The sequence below is a fragment of the Rattus norvegicus genome, chromosome 6 (assembly GCF_036323735.1).
Source record: "Rattus norvegicus strain BN/NHsdMcwi chromosome 6, GRCr8, whole genome shotgun sequence".
In the NCBI taxonomy this organism is placed as follows: Eukaryota; Metazoa; Chordata; class Mammalia; order Rodentia; family Muridae; genus Rattus; species Rattus norvegicus.
In genome coordinates this window covers 144,581,954-144,605,297 of record NC_086024.1, presented here as the reverse complement: position 1 = coordinate 144,605,297, position 23,344 = coordinate 144,581,954, and the positions used below count along the sequence as shown (strand labels likewise).

At 44.6% G+C, this 23,344-nt stretch overlaps 1 protein-coding gene across 1 annotated transcript in view; it reads right to left on the bottom strand.

The window, feature by feature from the left end:
* Window positions 1-17,136, bottom strand: part of Rapgef5 (Rap guanine nucleotide exchange factor 5) — a 234,747-nt gene extending 217,611 nt beyond the window's left edge. Inside the window, exon 1 of the mRNA NM_001395143.1 lies at window positions 16,831-17,136. Within this exon, the coding sequence (NP_001382072.1) occupies window positions 16,831-17,046 (216 nt within the window). The 5' untranslated portion in view covers window positions 17,047-17,136. The remainder of the gene's footprint in view (window positions 1-16,830) is intronic.
* Window positions 17,137-23,344: the final 6,208 nt, after the last annotated feature.

Sequence of the window (23,344 nt, the reverse complement as noted above, 5' to 3'; positions counted from 1 at the left end):
GCAGACCTGAGCCCCTCTCTTCAGTACTACCAATGGCTTGTCTTCTCTGGGCATTCAGCAACCAAGCTCTACTGCGGAGAAGGAAAGAAGAAAAAAAGAAATAGAAGTGCTATGCAAGGAAACAATGAGTGTAGACAGTAGGGACAAAGCCAAGGAACCAACCCTGGAATGAAGTAGCTCATCCAAGAGGCAAGAAAGAAGAGAAATGGGCAAATGACAAGGGCCATGTGTTCAAGCTGGACACACTGAACAGTGTGAGGTAATCTAGCATGATCTTCCTTGACTGTATGAAGTCCTACACCAGACTCCCTCACACACAGTTTTACAAATAAATACACGGAAATTCATAAAGAGAAAGAGGGAAAAAATGCTCTGGAGTTGATAGTCTTTGTAGAAAACTTTTGTTTTAGATATTGCAGAAATAATCCAGGAATTCAGGTACTGTAGTGCTTGCCTGTAATCCAGGCTCTTGGAAAATGAAAACAGAACTACCAGGCTTTAAGGCCAGCCTCAAGTACATAGTGAGTTCTGGGCCAACCTGGGCTACTTAAAACCTGTTCTCAAAAAAGCAAAGCAAAACAAACAAACAAACAAAAACATTTAGCAACAGAGGCTGAACCTAGGGGTACACAAGTATGAACACTAGAGGCTGAGAATAGGGGGATGATGAGTTGAAGGGTAGCCTGGGCTACATACTAAGACCCTGTCTCAAATATAGCAATAGAAATTTTGAGGGAAAAAATGAGGGCTTATTTTGTCTTTAAATATTCCGTTTACCAGGGCAAGCTATCCAGATGTTGGTATCAGCCTGTACTTTTTAATATTAGTTATAAAAGCTAAGAATTAGCTCCAACCTGACATGAGATTTCAATATAAAAGAACCGATAAACACACAGAATTGGTAATTGTGGTCCTGTCTTGTGGCGAGGCTGGTGAAGAAGATGATTTGGCAGGAAGCCAGAACCCTGAAAATATTTTTTTCTCAGCTCGTCGACACACCCACCCCTGGAACCCACGGGCAAAGGAACCAAAGGTGTAATTATTCCATTCAACTGCTTGTTACCTTGCGAATGTAGTTTTGGCAGGCATTTCAGAACATGTTCAATACACAGTGACAAAATCCAGCAAGATCAAAGCACCATATAAAGGGTTCAGGGCTCCTGTGCACGGGCCAACGGAGCTGAGGTGTCTGGGAGAGAAGCAGTAGCAGACAAGGCTGCAAGTGAGAAGCAGCGCAGATATCCCTCCTCAGACAATGTCTCTCACCCTGAGCCCCAGCCGTGTGAGGTCACACACAGGAATCACAGAAGGATGACAAAGTGGCTCACACTCCAGCACCGTAAAGGTCTTTTGTCAGAGGTCTTCTCAGAATCCTTCGTGGGTGAGCACACATGGCTGACTTAAAGAAATCTTCCTTTATCTAGCCAATGCCCTCTGTGTTCATGTGCTTCTTCCTGCTCAGGCCACACTTTCTCACTGCCACACTTCACAGAGGAGCTGTAACTCCTCTCAGAATGAAGTCCACTAATTGCATTCGAGTCCGACTCAGATTCTGCCCAGATCATGACTGAGCCCACTGGGACTGGAATGAATGGGCCATGACTGGGAGACATGGCCCTCACAGATGCTGAAATGAGTTACAGTGTTTAAGGGTGCAGTTCAGACATGCTACTGCCACAGATGGTCAGATTCTATGGCTCTGTGGTAAAAAGGATTTGGGGGAAGAGATACCCTGACCTCTCCCTGTGACCCCTCACTGATGGAACTCAGAGCCGGGTCAGAGGCAAGGCAGTGGTGTCTTGGTGCTGTTAATGCAGCAGTGATCATAAACAGAAAGCCAGTGGGCTCCTGGCCTCAGTCACGTGCTGATGGAGGTTAGCAGATTTTTGAGGCCTCTGAGACCAGCTCAGCTGTTGTCACTGCTGGCATCACTGTGACAAAACTACCTAAACGACATAATGGAGGAAAGACTTGTCGCAGCTCAAAGCCGCAGAGCCCTCTGCCATTGTGGTGAGAAGGAAGCCATGATGGAGCAGGGTGGCTCACAAGGTAGTGACTGGAAAGCAGAAACACAATGTCTATGCTGACTAACTGCCTCTTTCTTCTTCCATTCCACCTGCTCCTCCCAAAACCCTCCCCACCATCCATCCCTCCAGCCCAAACCCTATCCCCACCATCCAAGCCCATCCCCTACCCCCAGCCCCCAGCCCTATCCTCCTACCCCCACTGTCCAGTCCCCTACCCCCACCCCCGCCTACTAGATGAAGCTGGCTACATTCAGAGGAAGTTCTACCCCTCAGTTAATGCTCTCAGAAAATCCTTTAGCTCCTTGACTGATTTCCTCATGCCTTTCAGGATGAACCACCCACCCACCAGAGCACCTGAGTGTCGCTCTGGGAGCAGCACCAGATCACCTGGAACTTGCCAAAAATGCACACTCTAGTGCCCCATCTACCAGCTGTTGACTCAAACCTCAGCTTTCCTACAAGATTTTCACCACTGTCACCATTAAGATCCCTTTCAGTTTTCCAAAGGCACTGACCACAGACTCCCTAAGTCCTGTAATTTGGGATAATGACGGTGCTTGACAGCAACCACAGAAGTAGCAGCTCACACTCATTGGCTAATTCCCAGAGCCCGCGGGCACCAGCTCTGCTCACGGATGCTGCCACACACAGGACAGCTCAGGAGCCCATTGCAGCATCTACAAGAAGGAATAAACGAGGAACACACGTGACATGGAAAGCGCTATACGGAAACCAGCAGAGTGAGTCCCCGAACACTGACAGACAGAATGTGCTGGTTGCTTTCAAAGTTTTCATTTGATTTGTAGGGTCAGGCAAGTGTGGTGGCACAAGCCTGTGAGGCAGAGGCAGGATGGTTGGGATATTGAGGGGGACTGGAATATGTGTTTAGGTGGCTTTTTCATTAATGGGTTATGCGACAAGGATAAAGAGAAATATAAAAAGGTTTTACCGCGGGCTGCCTGAAATGTGCTAAGTTTGCCATGACAGAGAAAGGAAACACCAATGCTGACTTGAGGCTATGAAAACATGTCTTCCCCAAGAGAAGAGATTCTGAATCTGGGAAGATGGATCAGCAGGTAGCTGCGCTTGTTGTGCAAGCATTGAGACCTGAGTTCAAGTCCCCAGCATCCAGGTAAAAAGACAGGTATGTCCATAGCTATGTATGACCTCAGAGCTGTAGAGGGTGGGGACAGGGAGAAAGATCACTGGGGCCAGCTAGCTCCCAGTTCAGAAAAAAGACCCTATCTCAAGGAATAATGTAGAGAGTAATAGAACAGGACATCCAGGCATGCATATCGAACTCACATGTGTGTGAGTACGCCATATGTACACTCACACATAAACACACTGAAGAAAAAGAGGAAGAAGCCACCTGGAAGACCCCATTGGATGAAGAAAAGGACGACCACCATGTCCTCTTCTGACATCTCTCCTAGACTTGTACTTGTGACCAAAAGAGCGATCTTCTAAAAACAGATTTGTGCTCCATTTTACTGGTTGGTTTTTGTCAGAAACCTAGACATATCTGGGAAGAGGGACTCTTAATTGAGACAATACCTCCAAGTCTGTGGGGTATTGTCTTAATAGTGATTGATCCGGAAGGGCCCAGCCTGTGGGTGGGGCCATCCTATCCTTGGTTGCATAAGAAAGCAGGCTGAGTAAGCCACCAGGAGCAAGCTCACATAAGCAGCTCTCCTCCCTGGCTTCCGCTTCAGTCCTGGCCCTCAGATTCCTGCCCTGCTTGAGTTCCTGCCCTGGCTTTCCTCCATGGTGGACTGTTACCTAGAAATATAAGGTGAAATAAATCCTTTCCTCCCCAAGTTTCTTTTAGTCATGGTATTTTATCAAGGCAATAGAACCCTAACCAGCCCCTGGCTTTAAAAGGTCATAGAGAAAAGTTGAGGCTCTGTGCCATGTATCAGAGTCAGAATGTCTGAAGGGAGCTGTGAAGAGGCTATTGGTGACAGTGCAGCCCATTCGCAGCAGAGACCTAACGTTTTAGAGACGCAAGTACCCTGGGAAGACCACCAAGAGAAGCAACAGGTGTGGAGTGCAACTGGCCTAAGTCTATGGGAAGAGCTTTATGTGCTATGGCTGGTGAAGCCAAACATGGAGGCCAAAGTCCTTTAGAGCCCTGAGAACTGTGAATGGGTCATAGAAGTCTGAACTTTATACTGTCGAAATTTTGTTTTTGCTTTGATTCATGACTGTGCCCTGGCTATCCCTCTTGGAATAAGGAAGTACTTATTTTTAATTTTATAAAAGCCCATGGTTAACAGATTTTTGATACTTTAGAAAGAGTCTAAACTTTAATAGAAACGTTAAAAGGTTTTTTAAAAAAAAACGTTGAACTTGTAAATTTTGAAAATGTTTTTATGCTGCGCACTTCGAAATCTATGCTGATATTAATGTGCTCTCTTGTGGATGAACAATCAAGGTTTGATAACTGATGTGTTTACATATCCAGCTGACAGGGGCTTGACTGTGCTAGTTGTTTGTTTGGTTTTTTTTTGTTTTTTTTTTTTTTGACACAAACCTAGACATATCTGCGAAAAGGAAATACTAGCAGAGAAAACGCCTCCAGGAAATTGGCCTGTGGGCAAATCTGTAGGCCATTTTCTTGATTTTCCTTGATTAATGATTGCTGTGGGAGATTCCAACTCGATGTGGGTGGTGCCACCCCCACGGTCCTGGGTTCTATAGGAAAGCAGGCTGAGTAAGCCACAAGAAGCAAGCCAGTAAGCGGTTCTCCTCCACGGCTTTTGCTCAGTGCCTACCTCCGGGTTCCTGCCCTGCATGAGTCTCTACGCAGACTTCCTGCAGTGACGACATGACCTGTGAGTTACAAGCTGAAACGAACCCTTGCCTTCCCAGGTTGCTCTTGCTCATGGTCTTTATTACAATATAAACCCTAAGACAGCAACTTAGCCCTTTCATTTTCAGGTGTTCCTTCTCCAGTATCCATCTTTCTGCCCCCCCCCCCCCCCCCGTGATGGATGAGGTGAATAGTGAACACTCCTTTTTCTGCTTGTCTGAAATGTGCCCAAAGGCTCTGCATGTGAGACTGGGATCTTCATATAGAAAGACTATATATTCTAACTTCAGAAAAAGAGCAAAAAAATCAAAACAAGAATTCCCAATCATTCACAGTCTTACAGGAAATAGGTACGCCTCTAAAAACAGAAACTCGACTCATCGGACCTAATCTAAGTGACATGGGCACTAAGTGACAATAAATTCGGAGAAACTAGGTTCCCTGCTATACCAGAGACAAATCGTATTTTGATAAATGAGACAGAAATGAGACGGAAATCTCGCTCTTCGGGGTTACTAAAAGCTTCATCACACAGCTTCTTCTTCAATGCTTAAATTTTTGTACATAATCCCATACCCACACACGAGTCCAGAGCAGCCTGATGAGCGAATTACGTGCAGTATTTGTTCATTAGTGCAAATATCTAGAAGTGATAAGCCGTCCACTTCCTTCAATAGCAACACAAGAGAAAAACAAATTTACAATCAGCACGGTAGCCATATGTGTTGGGCAACCACAAGTATTTGCACAACACCTCAAAAGAGCTTCAGGTAAATGATTTGACAAGGTCATGTTCAACCGAACAAAACCACCAGTGGCACTGGAGTTTCAGTTGCTAAACCAGTTAGGAAAGAGTACAGGGAGAAAACGGCTACAGTGCAAAAGCCCTGTTCTCAGGACTTTTAATTTTACTAAAGGGCTGATGGGCTCGATGGAAACCCTGAATCTTGTTTTCTCTGCAGGCAATATAGACAGAGAGCACCACCACGAAAAGCATGTCAGAAGCAAGAAGCCAGCATCCCGAGAACAGACCAGATAAACACAGGAAGGATCCCAAGTCACTTCCTGAAAGACCTGCAGACTTAACTACACAAATTACAGGGACAGACACAAGGACAAATATAAATCTCCCGCCACTTTTGTATTAATGAATGAGTTTTAAGAAGCCTAGAAGAGAGAAATTAACTTTTAAACCATACTTAAAGTCTTTAAAAAGCAAACAAACAAACAAACAACAAAAAAAGCCAAACTGTAAAAAAAAAAGTCAATAATAATTTAGGTTTATATTAGCCACACACAAACGTGTATACACACATTTTATTTGTTTGTTTGTTTGTTTGTTTGTTTGTTTGTTTTGAGACAGGGTTTCTCTGTGTAACAGCCCTGGCTGTCCTGGACTCAACTTTGTAGAACAGGCTGGCCACGAACTCACAGAGCTCCTCCTGTCTCTACCTCCCGAGCGTTGGGATTAAAGTATGCAGCATCATACCCAGCTACACACGTCCTTAATTCCTTTTATTAGAATTTTTCTTTACTTTTAACATGAATTATTGTTAGTTATTATAGGAAAATTTCAATCTATTCCCCCTCGAGGTTTAAATCATTATCTAAGCAACAGATTCAATGCTCAGAAAAAATGTTAATGAAGGAACTTGAGAGGTGGCTCAGCGGTTAAAAGCACTGGCCACTCTTCCAAAGCACATAGGTTTGATTCTCAGCAACCATATAGCAGCTCAGAAATATCTGTAACTCCAGCTCCCAGAGTCTGACACCCTCACCCAGACACGCATGCAGGCAAAACACCAAATGCACATAACATAAGAATAAATCATTTTTAAAAGAATTGTTAATGGAGTGTTAATATTACATATTTCATACAAATCAAACACAGATTTTTTTTTTAGGTTTCATGCACCATTTTAATGCCATAAGATATATTGATATTTTTAGAAACTATGTAGATTTTTTTCAATGAAAACGCGCCTTGTTATAACTTTTTACTTTGTGGTTTTATAACATGGTGCAGCTTTAATAATGACTGGAAGCAACAATGCGCCTTAAAATTGTTATATTAATGCCAGGATAAGGTGGTGAAATAGAAATGTGAGGGAGATTAGCTAAGAAATGCATTGTGTAGAAAGAGTGTGCAGAAAGCCTGTAGGTTGTCTGCAGCCCGTGGAGCCAGGCTTCCTGCTGCAATTTTGACTCCTGTACTTTCTGAGTGATCTTGGGCACTTTACTTAGCTTCTCTCTGTGCAATAAGACATTTTGTCCCAGGATGCTGTTACTAGAATTGAATTACTGTTCTTAAATTTCTTCAAACAACTCTACTTTGTCAGATGGTGCATAAGGATCTGTTAAATAACAGTATCTATGGTTGTCACCTCTTGCACCTTGAAGGGCTCCCTGAAGATTTTGCTACAGACATGAACAATTTCCAATCAACAAACTGATAAAGCATTTTAACACATGATTAAGAAGATTAGCAAACTATCTGCTCACAACTGAATGATAGCATACGTGTAAAGTTTAGAGGGTAACGAATAACACAATTATAAACTATGGCTGCCTAAAAGTTAAGGAAAGACTTTCAAGACAAGGTCTAAGTGTCCAAGGCTTTGAAATAAGATGCAAGCTTAGGTGAATTTCCCCATGACGCTTTTAGTTTTTTAGACACAGCATCTCACATAGCCTAGGCTCTCTGTGTGGCTGTGAATGACCTTGAACTCCTGATCCTCCTGCCTCTGCAGCTATGGGCCACCTTCCCAGAGAAGCTCTTTTGATTTCTAAATCCCTAGGAGTCATCTTATCCTAAAAGAGAATGTCACTAGATAATCATGCCTTATTAAAAAGTAAGCATGGCAAATATGAATTTCTTTAAGCCATTTGATACATCCTCAATTATTTTTATAAGTGGTTCAGTGACTCTGTGATCATACTTCTGATTTCCTGATGTGTTTTTTTTTTTCCTCATCTGCCTTTTATTTTTAAGGAGACCCACGTCTTGCCATATTGCCCAGGCCACTTCCAGCTCCAGCTCCTGTATTCAAGCAATTTGTTCCCCGGCTTCCCCCTCACCAGCAGTGGGGACTGTAGGTACGTGCCGTGCATCTTCAAGTTTAAGTCTCAAGCTTGTTGTTATTACACAAATTCTGGGTTATAGGAAACTTGCTTATCCAATTAAAAGGAAAAAGAATAAAAAAAGAAAAAAGAAAAGAAAAGAAACTTGCTTTCCCTCTTCTTCCTGTTTTTTTATATAGGCCAAAAGTGAATCTTGCTTGCTCTCTAAATCTCCCCTTGGATACTGTGGCACAAAACTAAGAACAGGAATGCTTCTGGAATGTGGCTCCCCAGACTTCACCTTCTAGATGACAGCCATTCCAATAGGGTGGCTGGCCATTCAAACCTTGGAAATCAGCACCCAGTCCTGGGAGCTACCACTGAGGACACTGGGGGAAAATGGCTGACACTTTCACTAAGGCTTCAATGTTCCATGCAGCCACTATCTAATTTCCCTGGTGTTATGATTTCTTTTAAGCCTTCCCCTGTGACACTGGAGAAAGGCTGCTTTGGAATCAGTCACAGGTGCATTCACCTCTGCTGTTTCCTCACTGGGTAGTCATAGGAAAGTTCTTGCCCTCTCTGGCTGGCCCATATTCACTCATAGGTGAGCATGCCTCATCCCTTAAGGGAACTGAGATTGCAGCCCATAGCACACCTGTGAGCTCTGCCTTACTGTCCCCATTTATGAATTATTTATCAAACTAATACTAGACACACACACACACACACACACACACACACACACACACAAAGCCAAGCTATCGACGCTGATTATTCACATTACATTTTACAAATTCTTAATCTCAGATCACCATGGAATTACCAGGAACCATAATAAGAGCTGTTATTCAATATTGAATTAATTTTTTTAAAATCACAAATATTCCAAGCCTTTACCAGTGACTTAGCTCCCATCTTTCCATCTATTTTTAGCTACACAAGTTACCAATTACTGCCAACTCAATTTAAGAGACAAGGCAAGTGTGAAATTTTGTTACGCTACCAAGACTTAGACATCACCTAAAATAGTCACTTTATGTTAGAGTATCACATTTAAAAAAAAAAAAAAAGCATTCAACTTGACATTGTATACAAAAACAAAAATTTTTCGTGCCTACAGTTTCATAAAGACATTTATAAGATATAATTTGCCTAGAATAAGCATCTAGCAAGGAAGGGGGGGACCCTCAACTCCAGGGTTCCTAGTGTTTTAGCTACACTGTATCTGTACTCAGAAACTGTTGTGTCTCTTTACTAAGGATGAAGGAGGCTCCAGGATTTTGAGGTATAGGTCCTACAAGAAGACAGGATGGTGGTGCTACCACACTATCTCAGTTCCTTTTCTATAACTGTGATGAAACACAGTGACTGAGGCAACATACAAAGAAAGCATGTTTGGGGACCTACAGTCCCAGAGGACTAGAATCCATGATGGCAGAGTGAAGGCATGGCAGAGGAACAACTAAGAGCTCACATCTTGATCCATAAGCAGGGGACAGAGAGAGCACACTGGGAATGACCTACGTCTTCTAAAACTTCAAAGCCCACCCCGTGATATACCTCCTCCAACAAGGCCACAACTGTTCCTTCCCAAATGGTCTCCAAATGGAAACAAGCACTGAAACCTATGAGCAGATGGCACCACTCTCATCCAAACCATCGCGAACACCTTTGTTTTTCCACAACCAAAGTCTGTTGCAGGAGTTGGAGGAACATGAAAACACAGAAAGTAAACGAAGTGTTAACTTGCCATTGTGTTCTTATACTAAAATGTGGTGGAATTAAAACAGAATGAACTAATCTACAGTTTCCCTCCTTCCCAAATAAGCACTTTTGGGAGTGACAACCACAGAGGATTTTACTGTGGTAGTGGTGGGTTTTGTTCTTAATATTCCTGAGATGGGACCCACAGTAGCTCAAGCTAGCTTGGTGCTGCGTGGCCTAGGCAGGCCTCTGCAGCCTTCCTGCCTTAGTGTTGCAAGCACTGGGATTATAGATGTGAACCACTATGACCAGCTGTTACTACAGAATGTTTAAAGTGGTCCTTTGTTTCCATGGGGCTGGCATCTGCAAATTCACCAACCACAAATTAAAAATAATTGGGGAATGGGAGGGCCCACACCTTCAAACTTTTCCCTTCTTTGTCACAGGTTTCTAAAACACAGCAAATGAAAGCAGTCTGGATGACTTAGTTATGTGTGTGTAGGTTATATGCAAGCACCGTTCCATTTTACGTAAGGGATGTAAGCATCAGCAACTTGGCACCTAGGAGAGGTCCTAGAACCAGAGTCCCATGGACAATGGGGACAAACTAACTGAATTTTATCTGAAGCCCTCCCTGGTTATCAGTTTTAAAATACTGGGTTTGAGCTAGCAGTTTGTCAGCCAGCAGATGCAAGGATGCCGTGATTCTCAGGGAAGTTCATCGCATGTTCTTCTTGTCTGCTCTGACTCAGCTTGACTATATGCCTCCGTTAATGGCTTGGTTTTCTTACAGGGTACCATGAACAGATAGAGAAGTAAGCTGGCCAGTGCACAAGGCACAAGGTTGACCTTTATTATAGAGGTGAGCCTGGTGATTTTTTTTTTCCTTCTTCTGTGTTCGGGGCATTCTGATGGCTATTTTTAATTCTGGCAAGTATTAGCTACCATTCACTCATAATGCTCCCCCCCCCCACTTTCCCTGGCCCATACCCAAATAGGTCAGGGAGAGCCTGTTTGTGCTAAAATGAAAGAAGAGTTAGTCTGGCTTTGCACCAATTTGTTGAGCACTTTCAGAGTGGCAAGGTGCTACCAGGAGGTACAGGCATATAGCAGCTTACAGAGCCTTTGCCCTTTCTGCACTGGAGAGTTAGAAAATCGACTCAAATCTCCATGTCCTGTGGGGCCTGGCCTGCCTGGATTCAAACTTCCCTCCCTCTTCCCACCTACACAACCTGAGATTGCGCAGGCCACCTCTGTGTTTCAGTTTTCACATCTATGGAACGCGCATGGCCACATCTAACTTACAAGCCTGTTGCAAGAGCTGAATGAAGTTTCTGCCACGGGTATATCCATGATACACGAGTCCCTGAACTTAATATAAGTACAAAGCACACATCATCCTCCCAGCTTATAAGGCACATGTTTAAAACGAGTGTTAAATGAACGCACTGGTGTAGTACAGAGCAGCGCATATTTCTCAATCAGTAAAGACAAGTTTCTGGCAGAGGCGGCTGATGAGTCACACCCACAGTGCTCCAGTTTAGACAGAGGAAAAAGGTCATTCTGTTCCTCTTCAAGTGTATGTTGGCTCAGTAGGGACTGCTCATACCTGCACTCTCAGCAGATGGGACGCTAAAGTAGGAAGATGCCACATGTTCAAGGCCAAGCTGAGAGATGCAAAGAGTCCCAGGCTGATCTGATCCCTCAATTTAAAAAGGGGTGGGGGTTGAACACCAGTAGTCCTTCCTAGTTTTTGATCTTCTATTCTGCGTCTGCCACCAGCTAGTGAGGTGTAGTAAGGAGAAGGAGTCACAGGAGGAAAGTAAGCCGCCCACCTGAAGTGAAAGCCAAAGGCTGAGCCTCTCTAGAGGACCATGATGAGCTAATCATCACTATAGGACCATGGTGAAGAGTCCATTGAGAAAGCCAATAGCTAAGCATCACAAGAGGACTATGGAGAAGCATCCATTGGGAAAGCCAATGGCTAAGTATCACAAAGGGCTATAATGAGCTGAGCATCTCTATAGGACCATGGTGAAAAGTCCTTCACTAGAAGACCATGGGGAAACAACTATTGTGAAAGCCAATGGCTGAGCATCACTAGAGAACCATGATGGAGCTGACAGCTGAGTATCACTAGCAGACGTTGCTGTCCATTGTGAACAACTGAATCAGCTAGTTACTGTAAACAAAACATTGTAAGATAAAGAAGATCATCCCAGAGTTTAAGAGGAAACATCCCAGTAGCAATACCCAAAATATGTCACTTCCAGCACCTGACAGCATATAGAAAAAGATGGAGTAGTCAACAACGCCCATTCTACATCAATCTTGGAAATAGACTGGTCAGAAATAGTCTTATTAATTTTAAAAATTAAGGTGGAAGGCCAAGACCAAGAGGAAAAGGAGATAGACACTAAAACAAGCAAAACATAGGAGAAAGGAATACTTTTTATAATAAAGATCAGTGATCCTTGGACAGATGGCTAGCTTCAAGTGTGAAGGAGAATGTGGACATGAGAAACCAGGAAGGAAAAAGGCTTCTGAGTCTACTGGGACCATATGCAAAGTATGGAGCAGCAAGGACACACACTCAAAAAGAGAAATTGCCACAACAGACTGCAACGAATGCATTAATTCCTAATGACACTTAAGAAAAGACAACTCTGGTTACAGATGAAGGTTGTTAGTGCATTAAAGCATTACTATGAAAAGTGATAAATGAGAAAAACAGGATTTCTCCTTATCTATGTAGCCTGAATATCAAAATATCCAAATAATTCCCGATAGAATGCTCTTTATGAACACTGTTCCAAACAATAGATGCAACAGGAATGGTTTATTGCACCAAGCTGTCAACGTGTTTGCACTCCCTAATGAAGATGGCTTAAGGAATTAAACTAAAACCATTAGGTGGAAGGTAAAGTGACACCATCTGAGTCCATCGGTCAGATCCTCATTACTCAAAAAAGACATCCTGACATAACAGCATCATGAAATGACATTGACACTTGGCACAATGCTATCCAAAAAGGGTATGTGCTTTTGAATTTTGTCAAGCCTCCATATGGAATTGTCAGATTATAGGGATGGAAGAATAGGTTAACTAAATACCCAGAAAGTAGGACAGAGTCTTGGACTAAGACTCTTATCCAACTTATCCTGCAAACCAATAATATTAAAAAGGGGGGTGGAGTCTGTTATAAAATAAAATACTTAAAAGTTCAAGAATCAAAATCAACATGTGGCATTGCTTAGTTTCTGAATCTAATAATAACTAGAAAGGCATCTTCAGGAGAATTTGCATGTATGAACTGTGCTAAGAAATGTTAACTCTTAGGAACAAAAAAGTCACAAGTGTCTTGTTTTGTTTGTTTGTTTGTTTGTTTGTCTTGTTTTATTGTAATTAGGAGCTCGGAAATCAATCAGTAGCCAAAGCATGCAATCTTGACAGACGTGTGGCCTAGATACAGGCATTAGACACCATGCTGGCTCAGAGGAGGGTGCTGGTGGCTACAATGTCTTTATCAGAGATGTAAGGTACAACTTTTATGAAATAACTCAGAGGTTTGCTTTAAATTATACCAGATACGACCCCCCTCCCCACCCCACCCCTTACCACAAATGAAACAAGATTGGCAGAATTATTACTAGCTCAGGTGTTTGGGGTTTCCAGAGCACCTGGTGTTGCCATTGATGTTTAAAAATGTTTCCAGAGCAAAATGTAGCGGTAGTAAAATGTAGCAAGTCTTCCCACAAAGCAAATCTTAGCTTTTGCTCCTTTTGTCCAAAGGAGGTGCAGTCTTCTTAAGCAGTATGCACCGTGAATTCAAAATTAGAAATGACAGAACAGAGGAACCAGGGATCCAAGGAACTATGCTGTATTAACCAAAGGACAGGTTAACTTGTCCTGGTAAGAGATAGTCTGCAGTGGAACAACACAGTCCACAGAGAGCTGAGATGATGTTGGATGGTCTCAAACTGTGGGATTCTAAAACAACATGGATGACAGCATATGAACTACTAAGTCAGATCTTCCTGTAATTGGACCTCTTCATCAACAGTGCAATACTCAGAGCTGCTTTGTTCTGAGTGAACTTCTACTAATGGAGATCATGCAGCTCCAGTCTGGAGGTACAGCCTCTGTTTTCATGAGTCTCTGAGCCTTTACATTATCAATGTCCTAATCGAGGGGTCTACCCAGTTAATATCACCTGCCAATCAGCCTGGGATATATTCTACTATTTGTCTCTTCCTCTCAAACTCCTTCTTATGGACCATTTATATCACCCATACAATTCTTTTGTTGAAGCCCAAACTTTTATTGTGATGGTATAGGGAAATTTTGGGGGGTGGGAGTAATAATGTGATGGAGACTTTGGCAGTATTTAGATTGTATTTGGTTGTGAGGGTGAGGGCCTCATGGTAAGATTAGTGGCCTTATAAAAAGAAGACAAGATTATCTTCTCTTTGACCCTGCTAAAGAAAGGCCACAGGAATGAGCAGAAGCAAATGGGCATCTACAAGGCAGACAGAGCCCTGTGCAGAAACAAAACCGGCCTGAACACTGAACTTCGGTTCGCCAGCTGTCAAAATTGTGAGAAAATAAACATCTCTTGAGACCATCTGGTTTACAGATTGTGTTACAGTGTCTTGAGCTACATGACACAGGAGCACACGATTTTACTGTTTTCCCTTCTTTCAAACTCCTTCCTCTCCCTTTGACAACAAGGGTTACAAAAAATTGCAACAGTAGTTGCCCTAGTTAGGTTTTTTTCAACAAGACATAGCTATAGTCATCTGGGACTCTTGACTGAGAAAAGGCCTCAATCAGATGCCCTATAGGCAAGTCTGTAGACCATTTTCTTGATTTGGTGAAGGATGTGGGAGGACCCTGCCTACTCTCAATAGTGACACCCCTGGGCAGGCTGAACAAACCAGGGTGAGCAATCCAGTAAGCAGCACTCCTCCATGGCCTCTGCTTCAGTTCCTGCCTCCAGGTTCCTGTCTTGAGTTCTTCCTCCAACTTCCCAGTTGATGAACTGTAAGCTGAAGATGAAATAACCCTTACTTCCCAGAGCTGCTTTTTGGTTATGATGTTTTATCACAGCAACAGAAAGCAAACTAAAATAGTCTCCCCCAAAGCAGATGTAGGGAGAAGTTGATGTAAAGTGGGAGTTTCCAACAGTGAAAAGCTTGACACTTGATCTTTTAAGAGAGACATTCATTTAAGCTCTTAAAGAACTAATATGTTGTACCATAATAGAAGAATTATTAAAGTAGGTTATTTGAAGGGCCCATATACGGGGTAGTTTGGAAATGAGGGCCAGTCTGCACACTGACAGAGCAAACATCATCATCCCAGGCAGCAAGAAACTAGAGTCCCCTTGTAGATGAACACAGCGGATGGATCTATGCAGAAATTTGGACAATTCCTGTCACAGACTGCCAGGCTGCCCATGTCTTCAGTATTCTGTGCTGTGGAAAAGTAACTGTCAAGGATAACAGGAACACAATTTGACCTACTTCCCCCTAGATTCTTGCAAAGTCTATAATTCTGGATCTTGTGTTTATTTACCCACTCTATCTTGAGGACATACTTCCTGCCTTTCTTTGGAAGCAATCCTGTATGCCACACATCAAGACTACTGTGTGGAGTGGATAGAACTTGAGGACTCTTGGCGAAGAATTGAGGTCCTCAAGGGGATAGGAACTCCACAGGAAGACCAAGAAAGTCAACTAACCTGGACCCTTGAAGCTCTCAGAGACTGAACCATTAACCAAAGAACACACATGGGCTGGAGTTAGGCCTCCTTGAACATAGGGAGAACGTGTGCAGCTTGGACTTCACCTGGGTCCCAAACAACTGGAGTGAAGGCTATCCCAAAAGCTATTGCCTTTCCATGGGATATATTCTTCTAGCTGGACTGCCTTGTCTGGCCTCAGTGGGAGAGAATATGCCTAGCCCTGCAGAAACTTGATATGAGGAAGGGGGTGTGTGATACGGGCCCCACCCACTCAGAGAAGGGAAAGTATTGTGGGAGGGGATGACCGCAAGAGGGGCAGTGAACAGAATGTAACGTGAATTTAAAAAAAAAAAAAAGATTACTGTGTGGGCAATTCTGAAACTTTTCTGGTGGCTGCATTAAAAATTATATAATGGCACAAGAGAATCCTAAGAACAATCCTTTAAAGTGGTCTGGAAGAAGAAAATGCATAGGAAAGGGGAAACAGACTGGAGAACAAGAACTGTAGCAAGTCAGAGCTTTTCCAATCCACTGGAAGCCACAACAGAGCAAATGCTTCTCCAGCCCTTATATTTCTGCAAACCAATGAATGTCGCAGGAGCTGTGAGTCTCCAGCTACTGTCTCCTTTCAAGTCAAATAACTAAGACTTCTAGTCAAAAAATCATCTAAATTGTTGTAAATACTACATAATGATAAAAAAATTATAAGTAGGATGTACCAAGGATGTACGATTGTAACCTGATCTGCTGAGTAGGAAAAGTGAGTGAGAGCTTACTGGTGCATTCTGAGTGGCTTAAAGATACCCAGGATGACAAGTAACCCCTCCTTTTAACATAAAAAAAAAAAAAAAAAAAAAAAAAGCCTGGCCTGCTCAGGTCGTGAGATGCATTTAGAACACAAGGAATGCTCCTTCACCAGGAAGTCATATCTGAACACACAATCTGAAAGTCGCTATTTGAGATTCCCGGGGGTCCGACCCTCTCCCGCTCTAGGGGGCGTCCCGGAGTACTGAGTGCTCCCAGTGATGGAACTCAGGAGCTAAAAGCTCACCCAAGCTCTTCCAACTCCTAAGTCTCCCCCTCAGCAGTGGCGGCTGCCAGGGCAGTCCGGACGCACAGACATTGCTATGAGTCTTCCAAAACAAGCAAGCACGTCGCAGGCCACCTGCAAACAGGACCCGCTGGAGGCCTGAGACTTTCTGTGGGACGGGGCTGACTGACTTAGTCACGGGACACCTGCAGCTTCCCCACAGAAAGCAGCAAACAGCCCTTCTTCCAGTGATGTCCGGGCGCCCCGGTTCGCTCAGGTGCATCTGAGGGGGAAGGGTGGCCGTCGCAGACCGAGGGGCGCCCCCTAACCCAGCCGTCCCGAGTCCCTCTCCAGAGGAGTCCCGCCACCTCCCCAACTTCCAGCCACGGCGTGGCGGGCCCGCCGGGCGGCCGAGGGCTCCACGTGCGCGCCCCGGCCACTCACCCGGGCCCCGGCGGCGCTCCGCTTCCTCCGCAGCGTGAGCCCGCTCCGCAGCAGCGCAGGCAGGTCCCTGAGGCGCGGCCGCAGAGACGCGGCGGTCGGCTCGCGCTCCGGCTCCCGGGCGCTCGGGCTGCGGCGCAGGGGCCCCTCGGCCGGGGCCGCCGAAGCCAGGGCCGGGCTCTCGCACGGCGGCTGCATCTTGACAGAGCCCACCGCCATCCTGATGCCCTGACGGTTGCGGCGGCGCCCGAGGCTGCTCTCCTCCGCGCTCGCCTCCGCGCCTTCGCAAGGCAGCGAGAGGGCGAGACTGCGGCTCGGGCGCGGGACGCGCTACCAGCCGCTGCCCATTGGCGCGCGCCGGGCCGGGAGCCTCGGCCCCGCGCACCGCCCCGGCCCCGCCCAGGTGCTCCCCGCCCCGCCCCGCCACTCACCTCTGGGCGGCCCAGACACTCCCACCGCCCTCGGAAGGGGCCCGGGAGCGCCGCATGCTCCCAGCCTGCACAGGTGCGCCAGTCCCAGCAACCACCTCCGGGCCCATCCCCCCAGAGACTAAAAAGGCTCTTTGCTTCAGCCAGGAGTGTCCTGGACTGCGACCCAGAAGGCTAAGAGGTCCTCCTCCCTCCCGCGCTTAGCCTAGTCCCACAGCACAGTTCTTATTCTAGAAACTGTGCAGAATGGACTTCTTGGGACATCATTGCCCCACCCCCCACCCCAGTGACCCTGTGAGCACGCTCCTCGTGAAAGGGGGAGCAGAGAAAACTAGTTGTTTTTGATGGGTGCTCAGCAAAATAGGTGCAAGTCTGGTGGCCCGAAGGTGAATCTCTGTTAACATGTTGGAACCTGACCTCCCTGGAAGCCTTCTGTGTGTGATGAATGTTCTTCCTAAACTGCAAAGGCTTAGCGCGGTGTGAATCACTGCTTATACAATTCCAGGAGGTAGGAATTGCGGAGCGCCGAGTGGAAACCATTCCAGGAAGGCCTTCAACTCCAAGGGGCGGTGAATCGTCACCACGGCCTTTGACTCCTCAGCACCAGAACCCTGAGACCCACTCTTTGCCTGTGACCCCTAAGATCCGAAAACCCTTGTTCACGTTTACAGTTTTTAAAATGACAAGTAAGAATTTGGAGTCAAGGTTACTACTGTACCTCTCACACAGCAGATGCTTGGCCAAGTGTGCACGGAAATGAGGCCGAGTAGGTAACGTGAAGATCTGCCCTTAAGAAAAGGGAAATTCAGCCTTGTGTAGATAAATACTGAGAGGAAATCAGGTAGTGCCTAAACTCTTGCTAATTGTCAAGTGAACGTGAATACTAAAATCTCCTGGGAAGAGCAACCTAAGCCAGAGAAGGAAGGAAGTTTACACAATGTCTTAAAGCTTAGGGCCCTTCAAGCAAGGAGACTTGAAATTGTGATTTCCAACTCTTAGGTGGCTCACATAGAGCCAGAGAGAGCGGTTGGACATGAAGAATATGTCCTGTTAGAGAAAGGTGATTCATAATGAAGAAGTGGGGGGGGGTAGAATTGGTGTTGTTGACTTACCTCAAAGGACTTAAATTTTGTCACCTAACCCATGGACATTTAACTGAGGAGTCAGTAAGGAACTTTATAGTCCGTTATGGTGTCCAGATGTCTGTGGTGCAGATTTATCCAAGAATGAAGCTCTACATCTGTATCCAACATCAGACTCTGACGTTTAGGTTAAAATACTCAGTCATTCATTACCTTGAGTTCTCAGACATTACCTATTTCAAACTGCCCCTGACGTGCCAGCTGAGGGGTTGGTACCTGGTTCACAGGAGCACCAGGACACTCCTAGTTAACAGTCATCTGCCAGCCATACAGTCCCTGAGAAGTAGCATTTGAATTATCTATGAATTCACTCTGCTACAGAAGAGATCACATCTCCTAGTTGACATTCTTGGTCTTCACACATGTTCTTAAAGGCAGCTTCCCTTCCTTTGGCTTTTTGGTTGTTGTTTTTTTTTTTTTTTTTTTTTTTTTGAGAGAGAGAGAGAGAGAGAGAGAGAGAGAGAGAGAGTCTCAAGTAGCCCAGACTGACCTGAAGCACCCTATGCAGCCGAGGATCACATTGAACTCTTGGCAACCTTTCTCTGTCTTCCAAGTGCTAGGGTTACAGGCCTGCACTACAAAGCCCAGATTCACAGTTTTCAATATAAGACTTAGGAGTTTGAAATTTATACCATAGATTCTATAGAATCAACTATGACATGCTATCTAATGCACAACATCAGTAAAGGACTTTTGAAAAGTCTGCTTAGGTTAAAATAATAAATAATAAAGGCCCATATCCTCGGCAAACAGGTAGGAACAGTGAAGGTAGCTTGTCTGCTAAGGTGATTGCCTTGCAAGCCCAAGGACCCAAGTTAGAACAGAAGAAACTATGCCCAGAAGCAAACAAACAAGAAGAGGAGGGGGGGAGGAGGAAGAGGAGGAGGAGGAGGAGGAGGAAAGGAGGATGAGGAAGAGGAAGAGGAGGAAGAGGAAGAGGAAGAAGAAGAAATAAAGAAGAAATAGAGAAGAAGAAGAAGAAGAAGAAGAAGAAGAAGAAGAAGAAGAAGAAGAAGAAGAAGAAGAAGAAGAAGAAGAAGAAGAAGAAGAAGAAGAAGAAGAAAGGGGCTGGGGATTTAGCTCAGTGGTAGAGCGCTTACCTAGGAAGCGCAAGGCCCTGGGTTCGGTCCCCAGCTCCGAAAAAAAGAAGAAGAAGAAGAAGAAGAAGAAGAAGAAGAAGAAGAAGAAGAAGAAGAAGAAGAAGAAGAAGAAGAAGAAGAAGAAGAAGAAAAGAGTATATGTAGTGTTATGTAGTGTTCTCTTTTGATCTCAGGGCTGAAGAGTGAAGACAAGTAGATCCCTAGAGATTGGTGGCCAGCTAGCATTATCTAAAGGGACAAGCTCAGGCAAGTCAGAGACCCTATATTTAAAAACAAAACAAACAAACAAAACCAAAACCAAGTATGAAAAGAACCTGAGAAGTAGCATCCAAGGTTGGCCTCCACATGCATGCACACACACAAAGATGTGCACCTACCACACGTGCATTTGCACACACGTGGATACACATACAAACACACACACACACACACACACACACACACACACACACACACACGATCAGAAAGATCAGGAATCTGTAAGTAGAAGATTCACACCGCTCCTTTCAGTCAAGCCCACTCTAGCACTCCTGTTCTTCGGCCTGGAGTACCAACCTTCTACAATGCTATGCTACAGCACTTGCAGAATATTCTAGATCTGTTGTTGTTTTTTTTTTCTAGTCCTTTGAAACTTGTGGTTACTGAGGACTTGAAATGTGGCAAGCATGACTGAAGAAGTAAGTTTTTAACTTTATTTAATTTAAATTATATAAATTTAGATAGCAGCATATGGCCACTGGCTATCCAATATGGCACAGCACCATTCTGGAGATCTACGTTTCTCTCATCCAGACCATTCTGTTTCTTACATTCAAATGTCACTATTTCAATGAGGCCTTTTATGACGGTGGGATATAAAACCGCAGCCCTTCCCCAGCATTTCACAGAGCTCACTGCCATCCAACATTCTACATAATCATTCTATATATTATACAGACTTAGTCTCTTGCTGCCTCTCTGAAACTAGAAATACACCCTGCAAGGGTAGATTTTTTTCTTTTGTTTGGTATTTTAGCAGCAGTAGACCACATTCACTGAATAATCGAATGCTTTCATGTATGCAGACTCAGTTTTCTAAATAAGGCTTAACCTGGGTTTTTTAAAGTAAAACTTCCCGGCTTTGTATTACTGAAACCTTAAAAACTAATAGGTCCTGCATGTGCAAACCCAACAGCACTCAAATAAGACCACTAGCCAGCCTGGAGGCTAGGGGACCAGAGCTGATGATTTTTATGTATGGAAACGACATCATCAAGGCTACACTTGTGGAAATGGCTGTAGTGAGAAGCCACAAATTAGATAGGCTTTTGGTAGTGAGGAGAAATTAGAGAACTGGAAAATGGCCCTGACAGTAAGATACCTGCACTTTAATGAGGGCTGAGCTCTTGTGGGAGTGGCACAAAACTGACTGAGATGTGAGATGAGACAAGAGACAGGGGAGAGGGTACAAAATCACTTCCCGTGGTGCTGCAGACGATACTCTGAGAATGTGACCATGGCCTGAAGTCTATAGTGGGACCTTGAAGACATGGGTTTGTTTCTCTCCTTCCTTGCATTTGAACAGGCTTAGGGATTCTTCGGCCTGTTAAGTACACGGGGACGACTTCACTAGGTCTGTAAATAGCCCTTAACTGGCCAGGCAGCTTCTATTTCCCGCTGTCTCAGAACACTTGTTCTTAGGATGTGCCCTCTCCAAAGCCAACTGCCTTGTTGTAAGGGGCCCTCCTAGGTATGCATGAAAACCCAGTGTGGAAGGGTTCTGGCAGCTGATTTCCCTTTCAACAACATTACCAATTGCTGACTATCCACGAGTCCAAAAGCCCAGGCCAGCCTTTGGCCTTTGAGGGCAACTGAATCTGAGAACCCTGAGCAAGAGCAAGAGCTGAGTACCATCAACCACTGAATGGGGCGGCAAAATAATTGTATTAGGCCCAAAGTGTAGAGTAGTTATTCCATAACTGTGACAGTCAAACACACGGTCAAAACAGGATGTGGTTAAAAAGAGAATATTTCTCTTTGGGGTGAGGGGAGGGAGGTCCATTCATAAAAAAAACTATAGGAATGTCTTTACCTGGTGTGGTGGGTCACGTCTGCAGTGACAGCCAGTTAGGTGGAAGGAGTGTAAATTCAAAGACAGCCTGAATTATAGTGTTACACTCTGCCTCAAAGGTTAGGGACACACAGTGGCCCAATGTTTACCTGGTAAGTGAAAAGCCTGTCACCAAGGGAAAAATACGATTGGGGTTGGCCAAAAGGGAAGAAAAGTTATGTAAAGTTGTGTATACATGTGCATTTGTATGCATACATTGTAAATGTATAACCTAATCAAGCAAGAATTTACTGGCACTGTATTTAGAGAAGTCAGAAAGTCGGGCAAGCTGGTTCTGTGGGCTTTGGTTTATATACCAGTTAGACTGGCTAAGTCAGAGGTTACATGAGTGAAAACCCTATCGATGAGAGGAGAGTGTGAGGCTGGGGGGCTTACGAGGAGGACTAGAGAGTTGTATCAGAAGCATGATGGATGGATGGATGGATGGATGGATGGATGGATGGATGAGTCAGGGGGCTGCACAGGCAGGTTGCCCTTAGAGAACATTCCACAGATGGCTTTGAATGCCTGGTCGTATGAAATTTAGGATAGGATTCTCCTGGCTTTTCTTCATTGAATTATATAGTCCTGTGTGGTTACCATAAATACCAGAACGCTATGGATACACTGGTTTTCCTTCATGTCCCACTGTTAATTCCCCACCTGCTTGTCCTTGGGCACAACGCACATCAGGCTCACGACTCCTCTGACATCACAGCTGCCAGGACTTTGATGTACCTTCTTCCTAGTACAGTCCTTCTTACATACCCAAGTCTGAAGTTTGCCCCCACTGAAACATCTTTATATTGTTGTATCAGCGTTCAAAAATAGACAAGCGTAATTTCTCTTTTTATTCAGCTCGGCCAACGTCCAAGTATGTAATGACCGAAATAGACAGATCCGAACCTGGCCTTTCTGAGGGTCAAAGCTGAGTCGCTAGGCGATCAGGAGACAGATTATGTCACACAAGACTCATTTCCCAGACTGCCTCATGTAGAATGCCAGAGAGAGACATGTGTGTACTTGATACTCATGCTATTTTTGTGATTTGCATGGGATGAATATGCAATTGAGAGAAATGTAGCAAAATAATGAAACATGTTTCAGATCTAAAATGTTAGGCTTACTTTATTTTAGTTTTCAAGAATCGCAAATAGAAGTATCTGCCCTCACACTGCTCGTGGCAAACCTGTGTGGTACAGCACTGTTATTTTTACAGCATATCACGCACGATGCCTCATGCAAATACTCCCCCCGGGGGTGATAACATTTCCATGTGCTGTCTGCATCAGTGGCTCCAGTCAAAGAGAAAGTCTGTGCCAGGGTGGTTGTGTGTACTTACGTAGGTAAGTCCATCTTCTGTTCCTTGTACTGATGGTCTTGAAACAAAAATCTCTCCATGCCTCTTCATACACTGTGTACAGCTATCACACTGGGAACTTCTAAAGTTAGGTATTCATAGTCAGGGAGCAAAAACTCTGCATGATCAAAAGCCCAGGATGACAAGACAGTAATGAAGGACTTAATGTAACCAACAGACAGCAATAAATCCAGACCAGACCTGTCCTATTCTCCCCCATCTGGTTATGGAAATCTATGCATCCTTCTACACACCAAAGAACACTTTGTCTGAAAAGCCTTCTCCATTGTTCCTGTCTGGGACAGATGTCTCCTCCAGGACACAACTGGCGTTTACCTACGCTGGCACCCTATGTTAAGGAAGGCAATACAGAGGTCTTGGCAAATGCAGATTCTCTG